The sequence below is a fragment of the Lacerta agilis genome, chromosome 15 (assembly GCF_009819535.1).
Source record: "Lacerta agilis isolate rLacAgi1 chromosome 15, rLacAgi1.pri, whole genome shotgun sequence".
Taxonomy (NCBI): domain Eukaryota; kingdom Metazoa; phylum Chordata; class Lepidosauria; order Squamata; family Lacertidae; genus Lacerta; species Lacerta agilis.
Genome location: NC_046326.1, coordinates 21480394 through 21495645, shown reverse-complemented (window position 1 = coordinate 21495645; position 15252 = coordinate 21480394). Strand labels below are relative to the sequence as shown.

Sequence of the window (15252 nt, the reverse complement as noted above, 5' to 3'; positions counted from 1 at the left end):
AACGATAATCAACAGCACGCTTTATTATCCGCAGGGTGGGCTAGAGCAATGAAAATGCAATGGCATCACAGTTTAAACAATTTGCAATCACAGATAAAGGTGGGTCCAAAAAAAGTAATACATCTCGAATCTTAAATGCTGGGGTAAAGAGGTGCGTCTTCAGCATTTGCAGGAAACTGCATACAGGGAACTCTCCATTTATGTGGGGCACTGCTTCAGTGAAATCGCATATACTGGGAACACCACTGAAAAAGACTGCCAACACTCTCCCAACCACCTTGCTCAAACTCCAACTCTCCATAGGCCTCAAAGGTTAGTGCAAGGGCTCCTAGGACTATACTTGCAAAGGCTCATGGGATTGCTAGACGCTGCTTTTGCACTCTTTTAGGGCTGATAAGCAGTTCAAAAGCACCTCAAGTGCAAGTTGATAAATAGGTACCGTTCCGGCAGGAAGGTAAATGGTGTTTCCGTGCGCTGGTCTGGTTCGCCAGAAGCAGCTTAGTCACACTGGCCACATGACCCAGGAGCTGTCTGCGGACAATCGCCGGCTCCCTCAGCCAATAAAGCGAGATGAGCACCGCAACCCCAGAGTTGTCTGCAACTGGACCTAATGGTCAGGGGTACCTTTACCTTTAGGGGTGTTTCTGCCTCTTTCCATGCCACTTCCAGGTTTGTGGCAATGCGCACATACGTGGTCGTGCCTGCCTCGAATGCAATTAAATAGGGGGTTGCCTGTATTGAAGGTGCTAGGCACAACTCTGTGAGAAGGGAGTTCCACAACTTAGGGGCTGCCACAGGTCCATTACTATCCTGAGTCTCTGAGGGAAGGGCCTCCTCCACTAATTTCTTAGCACCCAAGACGGCCTGTAGGGAAGCTGGTGGCTTTTCATTAACATCAGTGGGTCTACTCTTGTGTAGAATTTAGCTGAAGACAACCCTCAGAAACACTTCCCAGCACAAGGAAACATCAAAGCACACAGGCTGTTAAAAAATAATAATCACACAGCCCGAAGGGTGCAAGGCATGCCTCTCTGTCTTATGATACACCCCCCCCCCGGAAGCAAGGAAAACGATACTTATCTATGCTCTGTATTCCCCCCAAAATGGCTAGCATTCTGAACAGAATGTTAGACTTGCCCTGGGGGAAGGACAAGGTTCAAATCCCAGATCAGCCGTAACACCCACTAGATGCCATCGGGCAGCTCGCCGCCTTTCAGGGTTGTTGTGAATCTGGAACAACTTTCCTTTACTTAATCTCTTTGGATGAAGTGTAAAATACGAATATGGTGAATCAGAAAGCATGGGGGAAGTGCTGGAACCATTCTGATGCGCTCATGCATTGATCCTTGATTCACCACGTAGCAGAGGCAACAGAATTCTAAGTGGGTTTTAATTACTTGTTTGTTCTTGGCAGTCAGAAGGACTCCACTGAGAAAGAGATGCGGAAGCTCTGTTTGTATTGGTGAGGACAGGCGCATCTTTACCAGCCACAGATATTTCAAGGGCAGAAGCTGTGAATCTGCTGTAATTGTTTTAGTACTTTGTTTATGTTGTTGCTCAGCTGATGGGAAATCAAGTGTGTGCTCTTATTGCCCACGGAACATATGGAGAATGCATTGAAATGCAGAGCAGGTATAAGCAGCGTTGCGCCCCAAACTTTTTTCAGTGCATATATTCTGGACCGGTGGCTCTTGGGAAACACTAATGACTTCGAGTCAGTTTTTGTATGGGTGCAACTAGTGCAGCACACAGTCCCTGTGGAGGCAGAAAACAGCACTGGCTAAGGATAAGTTCTGAAAAGAAACGGAACAAAACTCAGAGAGCGCAATGTTACTTCTGTGCGCTGAAAAGGAAATGGAATGAGAACCCAGAAGGATGGAGAAGGATGCCTGCAAACAGAAGCTCAAAGTCTGAAAAGGATCCTGGGCAGTAGGACCAAGGAAGCCATTTCCTCACAAGACAGCAAATAGCCCCATAAGGAAGAACAACAGGCTGTTCTAGGATATATGGTCTGGTGCTCTCACCCAGTACAAAGCTTCAAATATCCACATGGATAAACTTGTTCAGTTAAGGGCCAAGCTATAGCATCAGTAGAAGCATGCAGTGTGTGATCTCCTGTTCTGCCCCATGCTGGAACCCTTCTCCCTGATAGGCTGACAGTGTCTGGGGGTGTGCACACGCACACACTCACACAAACATATAGATCACATGAGTTCATGGATCATATAGCTCAGCTACAACAGCCAAATCCTGCAGATCCATTGAACTATGGCAGGCAAACTCGGCCCTCCAGATGTTTTGGGACTACAACTCCCATCATCCCTAGCTAACAGGACCAGTGGTCAGGGATGATGGGAATTGTAGTCCCAAAACATCTGGAGGGCTGAGTTTGGGGGTGCCTGAACTATGGTTTCCATCCTCGTAAGGTCCCAGATAATTAAACAGCTGTGATCCAGTAAAAGATCCAGCATGGGTTTCTCTAAAACAAATCATGCTAGTCTAATCTTATTTCTTTTTTTCTTTTTTTAAAATGGAGTTACAAGCTTGGTTGATCAAGGGAATGCTGCGGATGTAATGTATCTTGATTTCAGTAAGGCTTTTGACAAATTCCCCCATGAGATTCTTGCAGAGAAGCTGGTAAAATGAGGGCTAGATGATGTTACTGTTAGGTGGATTTGTAGCTGGTTGACTGACTGAACTCAAAGTGTACTCGCCAATGGTACTTCATCATCCTGGAACAAAGTGACAATTGGAGTTTGCAGGGTTCTGTCCTGTGTTGTTCAACACCCTTGTAAATAAATTTAATGAAGGAATAGAGGTGGCACTCTTCAAATTTGCAGGTGACACCAAAAGGGGAGGGGTGGTCAATACCTCAGAAGACAGAATCAGAATTCAATATGACATCAACAGACTGGAAACGGGGCCAAAACAAAGAAAATGAATTTCAATAAGGACAAATGTAAGGTTCTGCATTTAGGCAGGAAGAACCGGCTGCACAAATGTAAGATGGGAGACACCTGTCTTACCAGTAGCACATGTGAAAAGGATCTAGTGGTCTTAGTAGACCACAAGCTTAGCATGAGTCCACAGTGGGATGCAGCAAAAAAAAAAAAAAAAACCGAATCCATTCTAGGCTGCATCAACAGAAGTATAGTGTCGCGATCAAGGAAAGTCATAGTCCCATTCTATTCTGCCTTGGTAAGTTCCCACCTAGAGTACTGTGCCTAGTTCTGGGCACCACAGTTTAAGAAGAATATTGACAAACTGGAACATGTGCAGAGGAGGGTATGCTTTCATGGGGGGGGGGCGGGGATTGATGAAGCCCCTTCAGCCTCTACAATTCTATGAAGGTAAATGGTGCCCCTGGTTGGTGCACACCTCTGCAGGCACTTTCCTGCTGTTCACTTGCTCTCTGACGGTGGTATATTATGGGATAGGGTTCCCCCACCTTTTCCTGACGGGAACCATTTCCCATTAGTTGCTGTGCATCAGGAGGATAATGTTGTACGTGTAGCTTCTCCTGCCAAGGGGATGCCAGGAAGGAAGTGAGGCAAAGTAGCGCTGGAATAAGATAGCCTGCCAACCTGTTGGCAATTGCTTGGAACTGAGAATTTGCTCCGTGTGCAGGTTTGGCAGTCTGTGTAAGGAGCAGGGTTGATTTTGACATCAACAGAAACCTTGACAACAGGGGGGTCCTCCCTAGACAGCAAGTCCCAGGAGGCTCTGTTTCCATGAGCCTACAAGTCTCAGTCCAGCCAGCAGGGTGGCATAACAGGAGTAAACCAGAAAAAAAACTTTAAAATACCAGCAGAGAACGAGAACCTGTCCTTAAGCACCTGCTTCTGCCTTTCTTTATCTGCCTTTTTTAGTTCAAAGTAATCTTGCTTTTTTATTGATTTCCCCCTCCCTGAGCCAGGAAATTTCTGGCATCTTTTCTCACCTAGGTGCAGCTAGGGGCAAAGGTAGGATTAGTATCAAAACATTTTGTGTCTGACAAAGGATATTTTGTATGTCTGATGTTGTGGAGGGATTTAGGGAGAGGGTTTGGGCGGCTGGCCAGACCAGGCTAAGGTACAGCCCTCATCCACAGGGCGCAAGGGCTGCCAACTTATCAGTGGCCTCATTGCTCCATGCTGGCTTCCCTCACCTCTCTCACTCGCTTCCTGAACACACAGCATTCCTCACGCTTCAGATCCTCAGCTAATGGCTTCTGTCTCCTCTTCACTGCTGATGTATGTGAGGGATTACCGGTACCCAACTCAGGTTCTTCAGCTGGGGAGGGGTCTGCCATGCAGTTGCAGACCACATACACTCCAGGTTGTTTGTTTATTTTTGCTCCACTTTTCGAGGCAGATGATTATGATGATGATTTTAAACACATGAGCCTGCTCACATTAAGGCCTCTAGGTGATTTACAATAAAATGTATTCACTGCTTAATTTTTGCTCCACCTTTCAAGGCAAACGGTAATGATGATATAAAATATATGAATCTGTTCACACTAAGGCCTTCAGGCGCCTTGCGATAAAATTGATTAAAACCATCCAGTAGGGACAATATAAAGCTTGCACTAAACATAACAAAAGCAAACATTTAGAAAAGAAACTTAACAGTGAAATACCCTCCTCAAGCCTAACTGTAATCTCCAGAAGACTGAACAATTATGATGTTAAAAGCACTGAGTCATACAGGATGTTGAAGTTGTTAAGAAGTCTGGGAGAAAAGGAAGGTGTTTGAAGAGATGTCAATGTGGGTGCCAAGGTGACCTCTTAGGAGTGATGGCAGCTTGCCCCCAGGCCTTGCAGCATTTTGGGAAAACCCAACAGCTTGTAAAATTCCTCTCAATGCTACCTGCTAGAACTACAGACATGCAAGCTATCATCAGTGACAAAGGCTCTTGCAAAATGAAGAGGTGGGGAACCTTCAGCCCGCCAGATGTGGATGCAGAGGAAGAGGAATGGTGGGAGGAACCAGCTGGGGAACCACTCAGGGAAGAGGGCTCAGTGCCTGGGAATTGGTGGTGGGATGACAATGTGTGGTCAGAGGGAGAAGCCTGAGAGGAGGAGGTGTTGGAAGCTGAAGAGGTAACAGGGTTTAGTGAGCTGGGAGAGTCTGTGGCAGAGTGAGGTCCAGAAACAGAAGCAGAGGAGGAAGGAGGCCAAGAGGCAAATATGAGTCATGTTGGTGAAGAATCCAGAGTGTCTCCCCCTCCTGCTGTGAAAAGCTCCCCTACACTCTGGTCTCCCAGAACCAGAAGAGGCATGAAAAGGGCAGAGGAGAGGCTGGCTTCATGCAGGCACTATCTCTGATTGCTTGGGAAAATCCACAGAGATCTAAGGGTACTTAGATGGCAGCGGGAAGGTGGAGACTTGCAGTCTCAGCAACTGATCCATGGGGGCAAGACCTACCGGGGATAAGCTGTTGTGTTTATTAGGTCTGACACTCCACCAAGATTGTGTTCTTGCTAATAAAGAGTTAACTTCAACTTAAATGGCGTGATTTACTGCTGCCTCACTCCTGGCACTGGGCTACTACTCCTGTCATTCTTGACCAGTGGCCATGCTGGCTGGGGCTGATGGGATTTGGAGTCCAGCAACATTTGGAGGGCCACAGTTTCTCCATTTCTTGCCTAGTGTTGTGCCCAGGGAGACCAAGGTTCAAATCTTCACTTGGCTCCTTAGCTGATGTTGGACTGTTCACTCCTTCTCAGCCTAACCTACCACATAGGGCTGTTATGAAGACAAAGGAGGGGATGATTATGTAAGCTGTCCTGAGCTCCCTGGGGGATGTGCAGAATCAATACATAACAAAATAAATTTCTGATACTGGGCTATTTTTATTCTATTGCATTGGATAAGATGGCTTGTCTCTGTTTTTTTGATGTGTTGCATAACATGGTTATATTCTGTGCTTCACCATAGTTACTAAGTGGGGAGAGGTTTTTGTTGTATATTTTCTGTTGTTGCATATGTTTAACCTTAAGAAGAAAAGCAATAAAAATAAATTTTAAAAAATGTGCTGATGCTTTTAAAATACTGGACCATATTTGACAAAACATGAAGAGTGAGTTGACCAAATTTTGTCCTCCTGGTGAAATGTCCACCCCTAGCTGACTCTGCCATGTTTTGAATTGCAATGACTAAATAGTAAAAAGTTTCCATAAGTCCTTGTTCCCTTCCTTAGCCAGAAAGTGTTTGCATGCAGGTATCTCTCACAGCAGAAACATTTCTAAGAGACGTCTCTTACCATATGAACTCGGTAAAGAATGCTAATCCCCAGAGTCATAAACGGCTTGGAGAAATCAATCACCTTCTCTCGTTCGGCTGTGATCGTCAGGCCAGCCACTGCCAAATCAGCTTTCTAAAAAGAAAAGAGCATAGTGAAGATCAATATCTCTTCCCCAAGAGATATGAGGGCAGAAGGCAGCAAAGGAATATGGAGTGACTTCTCATTCAGAGGTCAGACTTAGCAAGAGGCCAATTCCAAATGCCAGAGGTGTATATAGCCTCACAACAACACTGTGAGGTAGGTTCAGCTGAGAAATAGTGACTCACTCCAGGCCACCCAAGGGTCCTGAGCTCTGAAGATGCAGACAATTGAGTCCTGAAGCCCTCCAGGAAGCAGACTCCAAAGATCTCAATAGAAGCTTCATTGGAGAGTGAGAACTCTATCCCTGATTCCAGAGGAGATAGTTTAGCCCCTCTTTGGACTCTTCCTCCAAACCACCAGCAGCCACAGAGCAACCTCCTCCTCCAACCTTCCAGGCCTAAGAGCTGCAAGAGGTATCCCAATTCTGGAACACCCATATGTTGTATAATAGAATGGGGCCCCTTTAACTTCCAGGAAGCTCCCTCCAGAGAAATGGCTCTTGACCCACACATCTCTCTGCAGAACTATGTAAATCACTAGCCAGCTCCAGATGCACATGGGAGCAATGGGTCCCAGCTCCTCCGGCCTGGGTGACACATGTTGCAGAATGACGGGGCTATGAGATGGAATAGCACTGAGATGGAATAATGGATGGCGTCATTTCATGTGGGTAGGAGAAATCGCAAATGTGTAATACAGTGGTACCTCGGGTTAAGAACTTAATTCATTCCAGAGGTCCGTTCTTAACCTGAAACAGTTCTTAACCCAAGGTGTGCTTTCACTAATGGGGCCTCCTGCTGCTGCTGCACTCCTGGCATGCAATTTCCGTTCTTATCCTGGGGCAAAGTTCTTAACCTCAAGTAACCACTTCCTGGTTAGCGGAGTTTGTAACCCGAAGCGTCTGTAACCTGAAGCATCTGTAACCCGAGGTAGCACTGTACTCTGTGTTGAAAGGGTGGCGGCCGGGGGGGGGGGGGAACCTAATGCTCTCTGCAATCTGACAAGTAGCTCAGGAAGATCTGGGACCTTTCTTCCTGACGTGCTGGGTTGTTGTGGATTGGGCTGGTATTTTGATACTGCCAGGAAGGTTGGTACTAGGGCTGTGCACCCAGTCTGGACAAATCCCAGGTCCCATCTCCTTTTCCTCTCACCCTGCTTGCTGCCAACTGAATGCTTAATTAGGAATTAAAACATGGATTAAAAATGCAGTTGTGGGCAGGGGAAAGGGAGTGCAGGAGATGGTCCAGGCTTGAGTCTCTACTGTCACCATCCTCTCCCCCACCTTCCTCACTGCCACCCCATGTAGTAATTAGGGCTCTTTGAGGCCCCTGATTTGGGTTTGGGGCCTGGGTCAGGTCTGGCCCAGGCTGGGGCCTGAACTGTGTCAGAGGTGCCTTGCACAGCCCTAATTAGTATGTGGGAAAACAATAACAAGGCAACCCTCCCTACAGCCTGAAGTGATATGGTCCTCTCCATCATCTCAAGATTCTGCCAACTCATTCTGTTACATGTGAAGGCCAGATCTATGTGAGGGCTCATCCAGACTTCCTTTTGTGCTGCACTTTCCAGGCATAGGTCTGTGCTTTTCGGGTCTGTGTCCGAGTGGCTTGTTGTTGTTGTTGTTGTTGTTGTTGTTGTTCCACTGCTTTCCCTAGGAAAACCCACTGTTTACCACTGTATTGGTTTTCCCAGGAAAAGTGGCAGGACCAAAAAGAAAAACACCACTCATATACGGACCTGGAAAGTGTGGGTCTTTATCTGAAAGTGTGGTGCAGAAGAAAGTCTGGATGAACCCTGAGGGCTTATCCACTCACCAGTTTGTATCCATGTTCTTCCCCCGTCCCACCTTGCCATGACACTTTCCCCAAGGAAACATGATCATTACCAATGGACCAGAGCAAACAACAATTTGGGTTTTCCACATATTGCTCAGACCAGGACCTGGAAGGTTCAGACCTGTGCCTAGATAGGCAGAGCAAAGGTAAGCGTGAGTGAGCCCAGAGTGTGCTACTGTACCCGGTTCTACAATGAGCTCTCCATGGTCCTGACTCTCAGCTTCCCTGACTTCCACTTTGCCAGACTCAGCCAGAATATCCCTAGAGGGCTCCAGCCTTTGTAGCTCTGTACTGCATTCTCCTTGCACTAATGAAGCCCGTGACACTGATTGGCTGATGGAGCCGCTGTGAGCTGCTTATCCCCTGAGATTTGTTTCTGACAGTTCTCCCTCACATTTCTATATAAGAATATAATCAAGGCAGTTGTAAAAATATAATCAAAGCTTGGGTGGAGAGTGGGATGACTCCTTTGCATCTGAAGGTCTATGATCCAACAAGAACCGTGGGTTAGTTGTAGTTACCTTTCCCTCCCTGGACTTGACTATGGGTTGTGCAATGCTCTCTGCATCCCAGGATGGATGCTGTCCAATTACATTGCTGCCCAGGTACAGGAGGCAGGATGTGAAGAAACTACCTAGTGCTGGACATGCAAATACCTTCCCTCAAGGAAACAGATGCTACATGTTCCCATGGCCCTTCAGGAAAGGGTTGTGATTCAGTGGTGGAGCACCTGCTTTGCACGCAGGTCCCAGGTTCAATCCCCAATGGCATCTCTGGGTAGGGCTGGGGGAACCTGCCGCTGCCTGAAACCCTGGAGAGTGAGAGCTGTCAGTCAGTGCAGGCAAATCTGAGCTAGACGGATCAATGGTCTGAATTATTCATTTATTTATAGCATTTATTTGCATCCATCTTTCTTCTCCAAGGAGCTCAAGGTGGTGTACATGACTTCCCCCCTCCTCTTTTAATCTGCAAAACCACCTTGTGAGGTAGTTTAGGCTGGGAGATAGTGACTGGCCCGAGGTCATCCAGTGAGCTTCATGGCTGAGTAGGGGTTTGAACCCTGGTCTCCCAGGTCCTAGTCTGATACTCTAACCAATACACCACACTGGCTCCCAGTACATAGCAACTTTCAATGTTCGTAAACCATGACATACCATTGCTGGGGGCAGTGGTGGTTGGTGGTCATCGGAACTGGTATAGACACAAGGCAGGAAGACCAACAGTAGGGGGAGCCAGAGTCAATGACAGGCAGACACAATTAAATCTATTTCTGTCTCCATCCTCCTCCTCACTCTTCTCCTCCTTCTAGCCCCTGCTGAGTTCTACAAGGGGAAACACTGAGACTAAGGAGGAGAAAGATGACAGGCAGGGCCAACACCCTGGACTGGATTTAAGTAGGGAGGCAGGGTGGAGCTGACTGAGGGCAGGCAGAGGTTGGTAGGGCCATGCCCCAATTCACCTTGCTGGGCCTGCCTCCACTGGCTGGAGGGTAATGTGATCATTTCCCATGGGGCAATAAATACTTTGCAATGGGAAGTTGCTGCTGCCGCTGCCACCATCACCTCCCTCGGCTAAAAAAGACCTTGCAGAAAATGAAGACGTGAGATGCATCTACCCTCAGCTCACCCACAAACGGAGGAGGAGATGTTGCACTCTTTGATGAAAAATAAGAGCTGTCAATGGTGCAATGCAAATTAATATTTTAAAAACTCTTTCCAATTTAATCATCATGTAACCGAGATAAGGATTTTAATTTTAAATATGATTTTTTATTACTATCGCTTTCTTGTAATGGGTTTGAATTGCTTTTTTAAAAAAATGGGGAGTACCACACTGCCTCCCTCACTTGTCAATATTACTTGCAAGGTATGAGGCAGCTGTGCTGCTTCTGAAAATGGATTTCTGAATACACTAACTTTCACTTCATGCCCCTGGGCTTCATGGGCTCCTTGCTGTAGAGAGACTTGTGAGACATTAAATGGGGAATTTATCGCCCAGGATTCATAACCCAAGTTGTAAACATAACATGACAGGTGTGTTGTATGTGTACCTCGCGGTGTTGGGTACCTGATCCTGTCATTGCTGCCAGATATCTACATCTATATCTATATATCTATACACTATCTATACACTGAGTCAATCTCCTTTCTGATGGGGGCCTGAAAAACCTTTCAAGCCATCACCCACTTACAAAAGACGACTCTCCGTGAGACGGCTATAAAAAGCAGGTGAAGAGAAAACAAAAGTCTTGGCTTGTGGGAACATCTCCTTTATTGCCCTTCTAGGAGAATAACATGAAGTAAAAACTAGATGAAAAAGAAGAAGCTGGCAGTACATGAGCATAGCACATGGGTCAAGACAACAGCAATATTTCAGTCTGGTCATCCAAAGATGACTCAAGTTATTTCTAAAGGTGCAGCTAAAGTGGGGCCAACTGCAGAAGCCCTCCTTTACACATCCTGAGCTTTAAATCTCTAAATGGTTTGGGTCCTAGATACCTGGAGGCCTTGTCTCCTCCCCTAGGAGCCCATCTGTACACTTCGGGCATCAGGAGAGGCCCTACTTGTCTTCCCATAGTTGTCTTACATAGGGACATAAGAAGGGCCCATTTATTCCTGCATCCTGTCCTGGCATCTAGTCAACCAGATGCCTGTGGGAGGAAAGCAAGTGCAGGAGGTAACAGCAATCTCCCCAGTCTTTGGCGCGGTGGGTGGGCACATCAAGAAGGACCTTCTCATTGATGGTGCCCAGCTTGTGGAATTCTTTTCCTTGCAGGATCCTGTTGCTCAACCACCACCACCTTTACCTGTCTTCAGCTGGAGCTTCCTCCCTCAAGTGATCCCTAGTATTATAGTACAGTTTATTCCACATCTTTCTTCTCTTCTCAGTAAGCCAGACAGACATTTTGCATAAACATTCTGCCTATAGTTGTTTCTGAAGCACTACCACCATATATATATATATATAAAAATCATGATCACCGTGTGTCCTTTAACACATGCCAATAATCAAATCTCCTGGGGCCCCTTGGAGATGTAGCCAGAGCTATAGGGTCCGGATTCTAGCCAATGCTCACCCTACACTGAGTTGACCCCCTGAAATTAATGACTGTAACTTAGGTCCATTAGTTTCCACTGGTCTACTCTGGGTGAAACTGCCCCTTCTGCCAACCAGCTCCTAAACAGGGATCAAAAACTGGTGCAAAGCCATATCTTTGATTCTGCAATAACCACTGGAGACTGGAGAAATAGCACCCCCATGGAAGTCCCCCCCCCCGCTCCGCCCCCCCCCCAGTTACAAAATCTTGGTTTCGCATTCAGTCTTATGTAGAACTCTGTGTATACTGAAGCAGATTATAATAATTCCAAAAGGCAGCCCTGCGCAGATTTTTTAAAAAGTCCTATTATTTTTAAGCATCAGTTTTGACAACAAAGAAATAAGAACATCCACACAGAGAGACCTCACACAAAGAAATAACAAGCACCCTTCCATCCTCCATCAAGACCCAGAGCACATAAGCCAAAGCGCCAGGTTTTATTTCTCCCGGTGAGCAATGATTGTTTGACGGGGTCAAAATGTCTGCATAGGTTTTACAATATGTGCAGCTCAGTAAAGTACCGAAAAATGAGAGGATTTGCAGCATCTGGGCATCTGGCTCAGTGTTCCTTTTAGAAAGTGTGAAATTCATTAAGAAAGCAGCAGAGAGGGGGCATCCAGGACATAAAGGGAGAGAGGACAGTTTGCTCCAAATGGTGAAACTTGCTGTTAACAAAACAAAAGTCCTGTCGTCAGCATTTTTTAAGTTCAGTGTGGGTGAGATTTCAAGCCCAAGAGAGTTCTGTTTGGTGGGATGCAAGAATGGAGGAGCAGCAGACCTCTACAGCGGCTGCTCCTTGATCAAGAGTGGTTGCCTTCTTCAGTTCCCTGGTAAGCTCGTAGCAACTCTCACCCTAACCTCACATTGTGTCTATTTATTGGATTTTGTGTGACAGATGGGGCAAAGAAATTATTTTCAGCAAAACTCCGCATCCAGTGCTTTAATTTAACACCTCAGCCGTATCTGCAGAGCAGTACGCTGTCAAGTGCAGTCTGCACAGCATATTGGACTTTGCTATTGCATAAAGGTGTTGGAATGAATTAAAAGGCAAAAGGCCCTTGATAGTAACACAAAGCCTTTTAGCAAAAAGACAGCTAGTGTCGGTTTTGCAGGCATACCTGGAGCATCTAGGCAGGGGCGGAGGAAGGGGGTGTGGTGGGGGTGGTCTGCCCTGGGTGAAACCACTGAGAGGGGTGAAAAAATGCCAGGTGGCACTCACCGCAGGGCCTGCAGTTCACCCAAGTCATGCGTCTCTCCTGGGAATGACGCGGTGGCTTGGGTGCCTGAAGGCTCCATGCTTCCCCAAATGGTCCACCCGCCACCTCCCCCTCAGCTGTAGGGGGAGAGGAGGCAGGCAGATTCCTCGGAGGCCCCGAGGAGCATCCTGCCCCGGCTGGCCCCACCCCTGCAGGTGGCTGGCCATCCCACTGCCCCAGGCGCCTGATCGGCTTGCTCCACCGCTGCATCTAGGGATCTACATTACAGATCGCATATCCCAAGAAAAGGAGACTAAGGCCATGTTCACACCATCTATTTAATGTACCACGATCCCATTTTAAATTGTCATGGCTTCCCCAAAGAATTCTGGGAACTGTGGTTTGTTGAGGGTGCCGAGAGTCGCTAGGAGACCCCTGTTCCCCCTCACAGAGCTACAGTTCCCATTTAGCAATCTCTCTTCATGGGAAACTCTGGGAGTTGTAGCTCTGGGAGGGGAATGGGGGTCTCCTAACAGCTCTCAGCACCCTCAATAAACCACAGTTCCCAGGATTCTGGGAGGGGGGGGGCTGTGACTGTTTAAAATGGTATCATACTGATTTAAATGTATGGTGTGAATGTGGTGGCCCAAGTGTAAGGTGCCAGTGGGGGACTCAGACCAAAGCCCCCAGTAGGCAGGCACCATTGCCTAACTTCAGGCATCACTTGTGCTCTGCTTCCATTGCAAGGCTGGCAGACTGAGCTCTGGGCTTCAAGGGGCCATCTAGGCTGGGAGGCCTGTTAGCCAGCACATCAAGTCTGCTGACCCTTGTGCAAAAATTCCTGTTTGCCAGGAGCCTGCAAAGCCCTGACCTGAGAGCTTAGTGCTCAGCCTGGTGTGAGCTCTCAGCTTAAGATGCTGCTTCCTTGCACTGGTTTCTGCTTTTGATCTTGATTCCAACTTGGTGTTTCCATTATATATTTAGTTGTTTGGGAGATTATGCCCAATTTTTTAACCGAAAAAGGCATCTGGGGAAGGATGGTAGCTCAGCTGTGGAGCACCTGCTTTGCATGAAGTTTAATCACAGGTTGAATCCTTGGCATCTCCAGGAAAGGCTGGGAAAGACCCCCCTGTCTAAAACCCCGGAGAGCTGCTGCCAGCCAGTGTAGGCGCTACTGAGCTAGATGGACCAACAATCTGACTCATTCTAAGACAGCTTCCTAGGTTCCTTGTGACAGATTGTAATAACACACACACACACAGAGAGCCAAAATTTACACCAGGTATGACCACATGCCTGCCCTTTGAGTCACCTGTTTGCAGCTCTGGAATGTCACCTCTGCCTGTTCTCCCAACTCCCAACCCCAACCCCTTCTTCCAATAGGCAGCTGCCCTGGACGCAATTCTTGCAGAGGTCTCCTGACACATCGAGACAAAGCTTCAGTTATGCCTCTGCATCGTCAGCTCTGAAAGGTCACAAGGGAAGGTAGAGTTGAAATAGAATTTTTGTGCTGTCTGTGTCCCGACAGACGTGCAACTTCTTACGCGCATACTTCACTAGCTCTGTAGTTTCTTGCTACACAAGCAAAGCGGGAGATTTCCAAAGAATATTAGAGTAGCACCGGATGCTTCCCAGGCAGAAGATTGCTTAAATTAGAACAAAATGCTCCCTGCATCAGAGGGTCCCTTGACAGACTGCTGTCTGAAATTAAAAGGATGACCCAACTCGGCTGTCATTAAATGTTGATGCTGTCTCTGGTAGGAGATGCGTCCTCAGAAGATGCCGACGTTTCACAGGGCTGTTATTAACTGAGTTCCACGAACTTGGCAATTAAACACACTGGAAGTTTAAATGTGGGGACGCAACCCCTCCCAATGGATAATCCTGCTATGGTGGCTGATGGAGCTCATTCTGACCCTAATGGTGATGAATGGTGTTCAGCGCTGGTTTAAAGTGGCAGTTGGCAACTTGTTGAGAGGCGACAGGCTAAGCAAGACTCCTGTAACACTTAGCACTGTCCCAGGGCTGTTTTTTTTTACTCCTGCCTCTCCAGCTGTTTAGGCATCTCCTGCCAAACAAGGCAAAGAAAGCTAGCCTGAAACACCTGCTGGGGTTGAAAAAGGTGATTTCACCTGAGTCTAGCACCAGTAACGATAAAGAGAGCTTGCTCTCTCGCACTTTCCTTCCAGAGACTTGGGCAGATTGTCTGTAATATGAGAGAGGAACCTGAGAATTACATTTTGCTAATCTATCTCTTAGAGACGATTGCTGTATGGTTCTGTAATTCGTGACCCGTATCTCAGAAACACAGTTTTAATTTTTCGCACATATCTTACACTCCAGGGAACCTGCATCTTCAAAATAGAAGTATGAACTTGATCCTTCGCTACAGGCAGATAAAAGAAAGGACTTTTTTGTTCTTTTTTTTTTACAGAGTGCATTATTCATTATGAAATTCATTGCCACAGGATGCGGTGATGGCTCCTACCTCAGACGTCTTTAAAGGAAGATTAGGAAAATTCATAGAGCATATGTCAATCAATGACTTTGGGCAATATGCAACCTCTATATTCTGAGGTCGAATACCTTGAAGACCAGATTAATCCTGCATTCAAGGCCTACTTTGGGGCTTTCCCAGAGGTTGGCCACTGTGGGAAGCAGCCTACTGAACCAGTTGGAGCTTTGGCCTGATTTCAGGAAGGCTCTTCCGATGTTCCTAATCTTCCAAAAAGAGAGTAGCTTGTAACTCTTAATG

The 15252-nt window shown here is 46.9% G+C and overlaps 1 protein-coding gene across 1 annotated transcript in view; it reads right to left on the bottom strand.

Annotated features, from left to right (window-relative positions):
* Positions 1–15252, bottom strand: part of GRIK4 (glutamate ionotropic receptor kainate type subunit 4) — a 440303-nt gene that overhangs the window by 39944 nt on the left and 385107 nt on the right. Inside the window, exon 13 of the mRNA XM_033171758.1 lies at positions 6247–6360. Coding sequence (XP_033027649.1) covers positions 6247–6360 — 114 coding nt within the window. The remainder of the gene's footprint in view (positions 1–6246; positions 6361–15252) is intronic.